Consider the following 12,807-nt stretch of genomic DNA (forward strand, 5'->3'; position numbering starts at 1 on the left):
CTGACATTTTATGATTTGTTAGTCTATTCAGATAGGAGCTCAGGAAAAGCCAGCTGGATGGAAGTCTGTGGGATCAGTACATAAAGACTATTAAAATAGCCTGAACAAGAAATGGAATAGGGAGGATTATTATTTATCCTTTCAAGGACATTACTGTATAATGCATACATTCATAAGTGGCTCAGTGTGGAGTAAAACCTTTAGGAAACGGGTTCATACCCCAAATGTTTACTAAAACGTCTCCCTGTTATGCCAGGTTCAGGGTCTTCTAAGGCCTTTGTTTTGCTGAGTGGTGTAGGTAAGCCTGTGACCACAGCTCCATACTGTGGGACAATATAGAAGTTAATTATTATCACTTCTAATTCTCTTCCTTTTTAAGCTCTTAATCTGCTCCTGAACTTAATCCTAAAATAAATGCTGAGACAAAGACTTATTTAAATAATACCTGTTGAGGTGCAAAGTTAATGCCTCCTAACTTTCACATGTCTTGATCCAACCTGAAGTTGATGCACACAATTCCCTAAAAGGAGAGGTTGACAGAGTAGAGCACTAGAAGAAAAGTGGCCTGAAATTCAAGAAGCCAGGGTTTTTCTCTCACCCGTTCAATTTGCTGGTGTTGTGGTAATGACTGAATGTAGTAAATGGTAAGGATTTTCCAGCATTAACATGCTATATGTCAGTAGAAAATGGCAAGAATACCAGAATATTAGGCTTGTGTTTGACCCCCAAAGATTAGCAGCTGAATCTAACTGGATTTGAATCACTACTGCAATCCAAACCTTGAATTTCAACTTCAATATTAGCTCCATTGAAATAATATTTAAAATTTTTAGTTTAGCGTAAAACATGGTTTATAAGCCCGTCATCTGACTTAGCATCACCCTGTGCTTTTATCACTGATATGGTAGTTACTTGGAGAGGAAAAGTTTAACAAGTGAAATAAAATCAAGACAATTGTAGCTTTATTCAGAATGTTAATTAAAATTAGCAACCTATGAGAAATAAGATCGCCTGAGGACCACAGACTGATAAAGGTGCATGCTTGCTTTATAATTATTCCTCTTTAGAGGGGGAATGTAAACAACTAAATTTGTCTGTACTATTGGTCAAAGCAAAAGCACCTCTTAGACTAGATAAATTTGTATTGAAGACTGAATCTGACTATTGGTTTGGAAGATCCTCATTCCTTTTAAAAATGTACTACCAAAAAGAGTAAGGAATCATATTCAGTCTATATCTTCTTTTTCTATTACAGCAAACTTGAAGAAGAAGAGAAGAAAAATAATAAAGAAGAAAAAGGGAAAGTTGAGGCTGAAAAAGTTAAGAAAGAAGCAGTACAGGTAGTTGTTTGAGATCATCAGAGTCACATAAATATTTAGTGATCACTCTCCCTAGGCAGGGCTCCTACTCTCTCCCCGTCATTCCAGTATTCTTAGTGACTTTGCAAACTGGAAAAATGTGTTTGGATCCCCATATACAAGAGTACTCCCCTTTCCTTATTCAATTTATTCACACTAAATCTATTAATTGCTCACGCAGTAAAGAAATCAATCACCATTTTCTCCCCTGATTGTGTCAATTATATTACCTAAGAAAGAAGTACGTATAGATTGTTATCTTACTGTCTGAATGCAAATTAATAGAGACAGATGTTCAGATTTTTCTCAAGTACATTTTGGAATATGGGTGTTTACCTTAAAAACAGCAACAACTAGGTTTTTAATCCCACTTAATTCTCTGTGAGATTTTGAGGAGATAAACGTATCTCTGAGTCTTGAGTTTGCATTCTTTAACATCTCACATGATGGTGATAACAATGATAATTGTACATTCATTGCTACTGTATGCATCATGGCATAAAGTTTTATGACTGATATTTGTCGTAGCCATTGAAGATACATATTATTATCTGTATTTTATAGAAGAGGACTTGGAAACTGACATAAGAAGTTAAGAAATATATTTAATTAATTACATATGCTGTAATTATATACTAATATATTATTTACTGTGTATTAACATAAACATTATATGATACAAATAATATCATATATAATTATAGTTATATGTAGTTAGTAACTTGAGAACTAAGAATTGAACCACAAGTTCTGGCTTTAAGCCCCTCTGATGCACATTAGATTTTACATGCTTCTGCCATTTGTATTATTCCTGCAGACTATGCCTCAGGTCCTCATGATCCATTTTTGTCTTTGTGTGATTTAGAAGATCTCATTTCTACTTCCCTTACCTTTGCTCTCTACAATCTACTCTCAACTCTTAAGCCAAAGTAATTATTTAAAACCATAAGGCAGGTCATACTACCCAGTGACTTCTCATCTCACTCAAAGTAAAAATCAAGGTCCTTGTAGTGTCTGGAAGTGTCATACACGGTCTGATCCCTGCCACTTTTCACAGGTCACATTTCCTATTATTCTACATTGTTCTCCATGTGCCAGTTATACTGGCCACCTTTTGGTTTCTTGGACATCCCAAGCATTGATTCATGACTTTCCATCATGTGGTCACAAAAACAATGTGGTTAGAAAACTGGGCTCTAGGCTCAGACTGCAAGGGTTCAAATCCTTGCTTCATTTCCCTACCAGTAAGGTCCTACAGTTAACATCTTTGTATATTAGCTTTCTCACTTATAAGATAAGGACATTATTATTATGTATATTATTTTTATGAGGGCCCAAGAAACTTATTAATGTATAACAGCACAGTGTCACACATATCTTAAGTAGTCACTCTGTAATATTATATTTAGTGCTGTTAATGTCATTATTGGTCTAATCTCATTGTCCAGTGGGGTGTTCCACATTGGACAGTTCACCAATTCTTCAACATACAATGAACTTTACTTTCTATATTCCATTACTCACAGTCAGAATATCCCTCTTGTCTACCAAAATTCTGGTCACTTTTCATGGCTCAGATTGTGTGTTAACTGCTCCCTAAAGATTTTCCCATTTGTGCAATATACTTAATAACTCTATCACTTGATATGTCAACAATTTAAAAAATATTTTAGTTGTATCATTCATTTTATTGTAACTTATAGTTGCCTCTATGTGTTTTCTTCAAAGAAATTAAAAACTCTGTATTAGTTTTCTATGGTTGCTATAACAAATTAGCACACTTGAGTGGCTTAAAACAACATAAACTTCTCTTTGTTCAACTCCCACTTATGAGAGTACACGGACACAGGGAGGGGCTGGGGGAAAGGGGAAGGAAAGCGTTAGGATAAATACCTAATGCACGAGGGGCTAAAAACCTAGATGACAGGTTCATAGGTGCAGCAAACAACCATGGCACATGTATACCTATGTAACAAACCTGCATGTTCTGAACATGTATCCCAGAACTTAAAGTAAAATAAAAGAAAACAATATAAAATAAAAAACAATGAAAACAACAACAGCATAAACTTCTTATCTTATTTCGTAGGTTAGAAGATTAAAAAGGATCTCACTTGGCTAAAATCAAAGGGTTGGCAGAGCTATATTCCTTTTCTGGAGTCTGCAGGGGAAAATCCATCTCTCTTTCTCCAGATCTAGAGCCCGCCCATGTTCCCTGGTTCTTGGACCCCCTTCTCTATCTACAAAACCAGCAATGTTATATCTCTCTGACTGTTCTTCTGTGGTTATATCTCCCTCTCACTCTGTCTTCCGTCTCACTCTTGCAGTTTTAAGGACTGATCCTTGTGATTGAGCCTTACATTGAGCCCATTATGGCAATACAGGATAATCTCTTAATTTCAAGGTTATTTACCTAATTATATCTGCAAAGTCCTTTTTGCTATGTAAGGTAGCATATTCTCAGGTCTCAGGTATTAAGACTTAGACGTATTTGGTGGAAGGGTATTATTCTGCATACTACAAATTCCTTTACCAATTTAAGAGGCCATACATTATTCTTCTCTGTATCTTTCACAGTACCTAGTGCAGAATAATATTTGACCTGAAGGTTTTCTAAGAGATAAATAACAGCAATCTATGTTCCAAATAATGTGTGACCTAGGTCCCTGAAAAGCATTTTGGCTAATATTAACCTTCAACATCACCTTTTCCATGCAATCATTATGTTTTAGTTTTTAAAGGGGTAACGTGGAGGAAGATTTCTAGTGTTTAGTTATTGGATTCTTAAAATCTCCTTCATTTGGCAGGAGCTGTGCAGTGAATACCGTCATTATGTGAGGAATGGACGACTCCCCTGTACCAGAGAGAATGATCCTATTGAGGGTCTAGATGGGAAAATCCATGGCAACACCTGTTCCATGTGTGAAGCCTTCTTGTGAGTGAGAGGCAGCCACTGCTGCTACTGAGTGTAGGAGAAGATCAGCATTGGGTGGGCAAGAGGGGTGACATTGGAAGTTTTCTCCAGGAGGTAGATAATGAAGGCTATCTTTGCATTGGGTTGGAAATTTACTATTGTAAAGCCATACATTCAGCCCATTGACTTCTGGTGTTCTTCAATAGTCTGAGAGGTACTTGAATCACCATCACGAAAGGACCATGTGCTAAGAGCAAAATTACCCAGGAGTTAATGGCATAAAAGGACTAGGACTTCTGTTCTCTGCAGGCATAGGTCACTATCAAATAATCCAAAGGTGTAATCATTAGGTGCTAATAAATTGAAAATGAGTTAATGTCTAATGATATCTTAGATGCTTTCTGGGGAGAAGAACAACATCTTTATTTTTCAAAAGAGATATAGTCATAAAAATGTATGTGCTGGTTTGCTATGGCATGTGTGTCTTATTCTTTAAACAACAATAAGAACAAGAACAGCTGGGCGCGGTGGATCATGCCCGAAATCCCAGCACTTTGGGAGGCTGAGGTGGGCAGATCACAAGGTCAAGAGATCAAGACCATCCTGGCCAACATTGTGAAACCCCATCTCTACTAAAAATTTAAAAATTAGCTGTGCGTGGTGGCATGTGCCTGTAGCCCCAGCTGCTCGGGAGGCTAAGGCAGGAGAATTGCTTGAACCCGGGAGAAGGAGGTTTCAGTGAGCCAAGATCGTGCCACTGCATGCCAGCCTGGCAACAGAGCGAGACTCCATCTCAAAAAAAAACAAAAAGCAAACAAACAAAAGAACAAGAACAATGATGTAGAGGGGTGTGTATTTACCTTTCTACTCCAAAGCTAAGTTGGTGGAGGTATAGAAGTAATGGACCATTTTTATGTAGAGACATTTCTCCTTTAGGATAGTATGTACTGGGTGCTAGGAGTAACTGTTTTGTCCTCCCTTTTCTTATAGCCAGCAAGAAGCAAAAGAAAAAGGAGCTGAACCCAGAGCAAAAGTCAAAAGAGAAGCTGAAAAGGTAGTGATCCTGAATGTTTACACTGCAATGAAAGTATGAGGTTTGGCAGTATCTCTGTAAAAATAACTATGGAATTACTGAAACCCCAGTTGTGAGGGAACTAGAGGTACCTTTAGTCCAGGGGTTGAGAAACTCTTTCTTAACGGAACAGATAGCAGATATTTCCGTTTTTGTGGCCATATAGTCTCTGTCACAACTACTCAACTTGCTGTTGTGACTCTAAGACAGCCCTAAACTGTATACAAACATATGGGCATGACTGACTCCAGTACATTTTTATTTATAAAAACAAATGGCTGGCCAGATGTAGATCACAGGTCACAGTTTGTAAACCCCTGATTTATTCCGTTCCCATATATTAATATTAATATTTAAAATTCAGAGGCTGGGCACGCTGGCTCGGCCTGTAATCCCAGCACTTTGGGAGGCAGAGGTGGGTGGATCACGAGATCAGGAGATCGAGACCATCCTGGCTGATATGGTGAAACCCCGTCTCTACTAAAAACAGAAAAAATTAGCCAGGAGTGGTGCTGGGCGCCTGTAGTCCCAGCTACTTGGGAGGCTGAGGGAGGAGAATGGCGTGAACCTGGGAGGCGGAGCTTGCAGTGAGCCAAGATCGTGCCACTACGCTCCAGCCTGGGCGACAGAACAAGACTCCATCTCAAAAAAAAAAAAAAAGAAAAAAAAAATTCAGAGAAAATGAATAACTTGCTTATAAAGTTAGTGGGAGTATGAGTATCAGTATCAATAGCTTCATACTTCAAAGTTCTGGAAACAATAGAATTCAATCCTAGACTTCCTGATACCAAAACCAGCCTTCTTTCTAGCACACAGTGTGTTTTTGGATGATCACATTTGGTCAACACATGTGTTCCTTGTTTTACTTGTGGTTATATTTTCGTGCCGACATTTGGGAAAAATATTAAAAAGTAGCATCCCCAAATAATATTTTCTCGGACTCAAAAAGGCTGGCTCCAAGTAGTTTATTCCAAGTTGTGGTCATTTCCCTACCCCCATCAAAGACTATCGATAATAAATACCACCTCTAAAGAAGTATTGCCCTGGAATTCTGTATGTTTGGCTTGTTTACAGTTGTATTGCGCAGTTGTAATTCTAAATTTAAAAATAATAGCAGTTCACATGAAAAACAGATTCACTCTTCAACATCTATAAGAGAAAATTCTTCAGCATGAGATAATTTCAGATTTCACATTACTATTACAGACAAACTCTCCTCTCATATTATTTTTCTTTTGCTAAATATGATTAATTAGGGGATCTGGCAATGAACTTTTAAGCAGAGCTAGGAGAAAAATTCCCTCTTTCATTTTCTTTGAATTTCAATTTAAGCTAAAGAATTCAGAATAAAATACAAAATCAATTGCAACTGCCATTTGTAATTAACTCTTTGATCTTAAGTGATTGCTTACTCTGTCTCAATTCCTCACGTAACCCTAAACAAGGAGTGTGCCCAGTCATCAGAGAACTAAGTTTATGGAGAGTCTTGTGTATGGTTGCAGGTTTAGTCTGGATTTGGGGGCTATCATGGAAAAAGAAATAGAGCCTTCTTCTTAAGTCCTGTGTGCTTAATAGAAATTGAACACTATAATTGCCAGAAAAAAAATTCTCAGGTCATTTTCTCTCTCTCTCTTTTTTTTTTTTTTTTTTTTTTCATAAAGCACTTAGTAGCAACCCAATAAACTAATTTCCAAGAAGATACTCAAGTTTTCTCCTTTTCGTTTCCTTTTAGGAGACATGCGATGAATTTCGGAGTCTTTTACAAAATGGAAAACTTTTCTGCACAAGAGAAAATGATCCTGTGCGTGGCCCAGATGGCAAGACCCATGGCAACAAGTGTGCCATGTGTAAGGCAGTCTTGTGAGTGCGCAAAGCAACCCGCTACTGTGGGATGGTGGAATTGGGGAAGCAATGAGCCAGGCAAATAATATGTATTGGTGTTTGTCCTTTCCTTACATGTAATAGAAACAGAAGGTTATCTATAAAGCATTTGAAGAAATCTTTTCTTTACAACGGCCAAGATTCACAGTTCTAGAGATAAAAAAATATATACAATTAAGTTATTACATTCTCTGTTAGTTCTGGGGTAGACTCTACCAGTAGATCACACTTTCTGGATAAAATTCTCAAGCTATTTGCTATCAAGTGGATCCTTTCTCTGGATTATCTCGCAATTCACGTTGGAAAGAAAACATACAGATTTTAATGTCAAAGTCCTCACCTACATTGTTGAAAATAACACATTTTCAGAAAATGAAAAGTAGGTCTTTACACAAAGTTTGGAAGTACACCTAGAATATTTAAGTCATTCAATAGCATTTACCAAACATCTACAATGTACAATGTGTATAATGATTATACAAAGGTGAATGAAATAGATAATCTTCTCAGAAATCATGTAGTCCACTGAGATTAGTGTTGGACATAAGGTAATATAATACAAAGGAGGAACTGTTGAATGAAAAATTTGTCTGTGGTATATTATGGTACTTCAAGAAAGGGACAGTTAATAGAAAGTTTTATGGTGGGATAGAACTGGACCTTATAATTTAGATAAAATGTGGACATGACAGAAAGTAATGAGAGGAGAAGAGGGGAAAAGCAAGAGTAAGGATCTAAAATTAGGAAAAAAGCAAGTCATTGAGTTTAGTCAGAACTTACCAACTTTATCAACCTTAAATGCACACCACAGATTTTGAGGTCAATTCTGTATGTAATGGGAAACTGCAAAAATTGTTCAGATAGGACAGTAAGTGGCATAAATATTGTTCCTTTAGGAAGATTCATTTATCAGTAGTAAACAGGAGAACAAAAGAAAGAAAGTACTAAACTTAAGAATTGCTACTTATGTAGCGGGGAGGAGCTGCAATAAATAACCTAGGAAGAGGCAGCTATGCAGAGCAAGGATGTAGGCTAGAAGGCAAGTGGATCAAGGTGGGGGATGCTGGGAAGGTGAAGTCAATGTCATGTGGCAACAGCTATGCAAGCTGGAGGACAGTGAGCAATTACAGATGATTCCACTGTTTTGTGTTGGTTTTTTGTGAAAGGTAGAAAATTCAGGAGAAAGAATACATTTGGTAGAGAAGATAATGATTTTGGGGCCTCTTGATCATTAGGTATTTATGATAAACACAGCTGGAGATCCCTAGTGAACATTTATGAAATGTTAGTTAATTGTTCATCTTGTCTTTTTTTTTTTTTTTTTTTTTTTTTGATGTGGAGCCTCACTCTGTCATCCACACTGAAGTACAGGGATGCAATCTCGGCTCACTGCAACTTCCGCCTCCCAGGTTCAAGCGATTCTCCTGCCCCAGCCTCCCGAGTAGCTGGGGTTACGGGCATACGCCACCACACCTGGCTAATTCTTGTATTTTTAGTAGAGACGGGGTTTCGCCATGTTGGCCAGATTGGTCTTGAACTCCTGACCTCAAGGATCCACCCACCTCAGGCTTCCAAAGTGCTGAGATTACAGGTGTGAGCCACCACATCCAGCTTTACTCATCTTGTCTTGTTTGTGGTGATATATATGTGGTGTTCTTTTATTTTAATGAGACCCCTTCCTGGCAAAGGACTCCATATAATTTATATTTTTATTTTCAGAGAAGGACTGCAGCAGAGTAGATGTTAACTCAATGCTCGATAATTCTATACATATGTGATTTGTTCATATAATGAGAAACTCAAAGAAATGCACACCATTGTCTGTAATCTATTATTCCCTACCTCCCACTTTCTAATTTCCAGCCAGAAAGAAGATGAGGAAAGAAAGAGGAAAGAAAAGGAAGATCAGAGAAATGCTGCAGGACATGGTTCCAGTGGTGGTGGAGGAGGAAACACTCAGGTGAGAGCCACCTCTAATTTCAATAACTGGGGCGGGCTCTACTCCTTGACAATAGGACTATGACACAACATATATAGTCTATGGTAAAGGCAGTTTTATACAGTGCTGAGTCCTTGGGAGAACAGATAATTTTCTCCTGAAGTTTGCAGGTAAGATATCAGCACATTTTCACTGCTCTGGGGTTCATTTTGACTTCTTTACACCTTGAAATAATTAACAATATATAATGACCTTATCCCAGTCTCCTGAGCCCTCTGTATGGTAATCTAGACCTCATATCAATAGTTGTTCTCATCAGCATCACATGCTCTTCATTTTCTTTCATTATTCTTTCTTGCCTTGGACAGAGCCACTTTTCTGAGGTGTCTTTTCTGTTGATCCAAGGCAGCAGGACAGGACAAAAGAGCACAGGCTTTGGAGTCAGATCGGGGAACGATCCTGCCCCTACTACCTGGACGTGTGAGACATTGAGTAAATTACTTCGTCTCACTGAATTCTACTTTCCCTGATTTAGCAGTACTCTTCCAGGGATAACAGAAAATAATTTAGGCAAAAGTTTAGCTTGTTTCTTGAGGCATTTTGAAGTGTCAGCATGGCAATGTTGCACAGAAGGTCACTCCTTGGGTCACTGAACACAGTTTCATAAAATTGCAGTCACCTTATTTATCTTTTTACAACCTTGGAATATCAAAACCATGTCTTCACTTCCAGATCTGACAAAGGCCCAATATTTACCTTTGATAAACTCTGGCTGTTCTGTTTTTTTCCATCTTTTTTGCTTTAGGAGGCTGAGTTCTCTTCAGGAATAGCCCTGTTGATTAGACTTGTCTGATAAACATTTTGTCTGTCTTGTTCATAACTTGGTGAAACCTACCTTCCTTGACATTTTGTGTAACTTTGGGTTTTCCTCCAGCATTTTTCTCTCTCTTCTATCTGCACTAGAGATCTGAACATTTTTTTTCTGTACAAGGCCAGATAAATACTTTCAGCATTGCGGGCATTGAGGGTCATATAATGTCTGCTGCAACTATTTCACTCTGCCATTGTTGTGGGAAAGAAGCCAAAAAATAGTATCTGAATAAATGAGTGAGGATGTGTTTCAGCAAAACTTTATGTGTAAGAACAGGCAGCAGGAAAGACTTTTTCCTGTGGGCTACACAATTGACCCTTGAGCAACGTGGGTTTGAACTTCCCAGGTTCACTTGTATGTAATTGTTTTCAAACAAACTTAGATAAAAAATACAGGATTTGTGGGAGGTGAAACCTGCATATCTGGAGGACTAACTTTTTGTGTAGGTGAGTTGTACAGGGCCAACTGACAGACTTGAGTATACATGGATTTTGATCCTGGAACCAGTGCCCTAAGTGTACCAAGGGGAAACTGTAGCTTGCTGACATTTAATATATGCTGTTAAATTCAGTCATATTTACAATTTCCTTGTATAGATCCTTAAAAGCAACATTAGTAGCCATGATAACTCATCTCTTGTAATTAGAACATGGGTGATTTTGGTCCCTTTTTCTCTGTGGATACCAGACCTAGATTTTTTTTTTTTTTTTTTTTTTTTTTTTGTGACTGAGTCTCGCCCTGTCACCCAGGCTGGAGTGCAATGGTGCAATCTTGGCTCACTGCAACTTCTGCCTTCTGGGTTCAAATGATTCTCTTATCTCGGCCACCTGAGTAGCTGGAATTACAGGCTCCCGCCACCATGCCCAGCTAATTTTCGTATTTTTAGTAGAGATGGGTTTCACCATGTTGTCCAGGCCGGTCCCGAACTCCTGACTTCATGATCCGCCCGTGTTGGCCTCCCAAAGTGCTGAGATTACAGGCATGAGCCACTGCGCCCGGCTGCTGCCACCCAGGTGCCGAGGCAAGAGATTGAGGGCACGAGCTGTTCCAGTATAATAAAATATATGAAATAAGAATAGTTATACTAGATATAGATAATAGATATGATTATGTATGAGTATCATTAATCATTAGTTTGTAGCAATTACTCTTTACTCCAATATTATAATAATCCTTGCTCTACAATTATAACTTAGGAAAAACCAGGCCATACAGAGATAGGAGCTGAGGGGACATAGTGAGAAGTGACCAGAAGACAAGAGTGTGAGCCTTCTGTTATGCCCGGGCAGGGCCACCAGAGGGCTCCTTGGTCTAGTGGAACGCCAGCATCTGGGAAGATGCCCGCTGCCAAGCAGACCCTGGTCTAGCGGTAGCGTCAGTGTCAAGGAAAAACACCTGCTACTTAGCAGACCAGGAAAGGGAGTCTCCCTTTACCCAGAGTTCAGAGAAGACTCTACTCCTCCCATCTTGTGGACCGCCTGACATCAGTCAGGCCCACCCACAGTTATCCGGAGGCTTAACCATCTCCCTGTGATGCTGTGCTTCAGTGGTCATGCTTCTAGTCCCCCTTCATGTTCCATCCTGTACACCAGGCTCTGCCTTTTAGATAACAGTAACAAATTAGTGAAAGTAATAAAAAGTTTCTGATATGCAGAAATAATGGCGTAAGCTGTCTCTCTCTCCTCTCTTTCTCTCTGCCTTGACTGCCAGGCAGGGAAAGGGCCCCTTGTCCAGTGGACACATGACCCACGTGACTTTACCTATCATTGGAGATGGCTCTCACTCCTTACCCTCTCCCTTTGTCTTGTATCCAATAAATATCAGCGCAGCCTGGCATTCAGGGCCACTACCGGTCTCCGCGTCTGGTGGTGGTGGTCCCCCAGGCCCAGCTGTCTTTTCTTTTATCTCTTTGTCTTGTGTCTTTATTCCTACAATCTCTCATCTCCGCACAAGGGGAGAAAAACCCACTGACCCTGTGGGGCTGGACCCTACACCCGGCGGTGTTATGTTTCTTATAAAGAGAGGTGAAAGAACTTCTCTTACTCAGATTGTTGAAAACATTTACTAAGAATACAGTAGACTAAGTAATCCAAGGGGACTTCATTCTTCTCTGTTTTCAGGATAAATGTGCTGAGTTTCGGGAACAAATGAAGAATGGAAGACTCAGCTGTACTCGGGAGAGTGATCCTGTACGTGATGCTGATGGCAAATCATACAACAATAAGTGTACGATGTGTAAAGCAAAATTGTAAGTATTTCTCTCAAAAGGCATGTCTAAAACATAGTCACATTCCTCTTGAATGAATGGCTATTTCTCATTTGCGATGGCTTTTTCCATGCAAATTATTCTTTTTGCTAATTTCCAAATATTATATTTTTTCTCTTGCATTCTCTAAGGAACAATGAACCTTTGCAAGGGCAGTTAACCAAGTGGCTGATTTCTATTGTATTTTCGATTACAATTCTGTGAACTCTAAGTCCTATCATGGTAGACCCTTGTTCTTTATTGCGCCAGAATTCTAGGAAGACTTTGTGATGGCCATTTGGAATCATTGACCAGCACAGTTGAAGAAAGTTGGCTTCTTGTCATTTGCATGGGACACACTTACTGCATAATCCAGGGTCAATATGTGTTAACAAGACGAATATTGACTTTTTTCTCCTCCAGGGAAAGAGAAGCAGAGAGAAAAAATGATGATTCTCACTCCAGCTCAAATGGGACTGGATCAGAATCAGGGAAGGTGAGTTATTACTTGGGTTTTGGCAAGAATG

At 38.9% G+C, this 12,807-nt stretch overlaps 1 protein-coding gene across 3 annotated transcripts in view; it reads left to right on the forward strand.

The window, feature by feature from the left end:
• The window catches only part of SPINK5 (serine peptidase inhibitor, Kazal type 5), an 81,213-nt gene that overhangs the window by 44,666 nt on the left and 23,740 nt on the right, over positions 1–12,807 (forward strand). For all 3 annotated transcript variants that reach the window (XM_010383366.2, XM_010383368.2, XM_030927914.1), the window contains exons 18-24: positions 1,256–1,340; positions 4,166–4,293; positions 5,263–5,326; positions 7,077–7,204; positions 9,089–9,185; positions 12,156–12,283; positions 12,704–12,776. In XM_010383366.2, coding sequence (XP_010381668.1) covers positions 1,256–1,340; positions 4,166–4,293; positions 5,263–5,326; positions 7,077–7,204; positions 9,089–9,185; positions 12,156–12,283; positions 12,704–12,776 — 703 coding nt within the window. The remainder of the gene's footprint in view (positions 1–1,255; positions 1,341–4,165; positions 4,294–5,262; positions 5,327–7,076; positions 7,205–9,088; positions 9,186–12,155; positions 12,284–12,703; positions 12,777–12,807) is intronic.

The sequence above is a fragment of the Rhinopithecus roxellana genome, chromosome 3 (assembly GCF_007565055.1).
Source record: "Rhinopithecus roxellana isolate Shanxi Qingling chromosome 3, ASM756505v1, whole genome shotgun sequence".
In the NCBI taxonomy this organism is placed as follows: Eukaryota; Metazoa; Chordata; class Mammalia; order Primates; family Cercopithecidae; genus Rhinopithecus; species Rhinopithecus roxellana.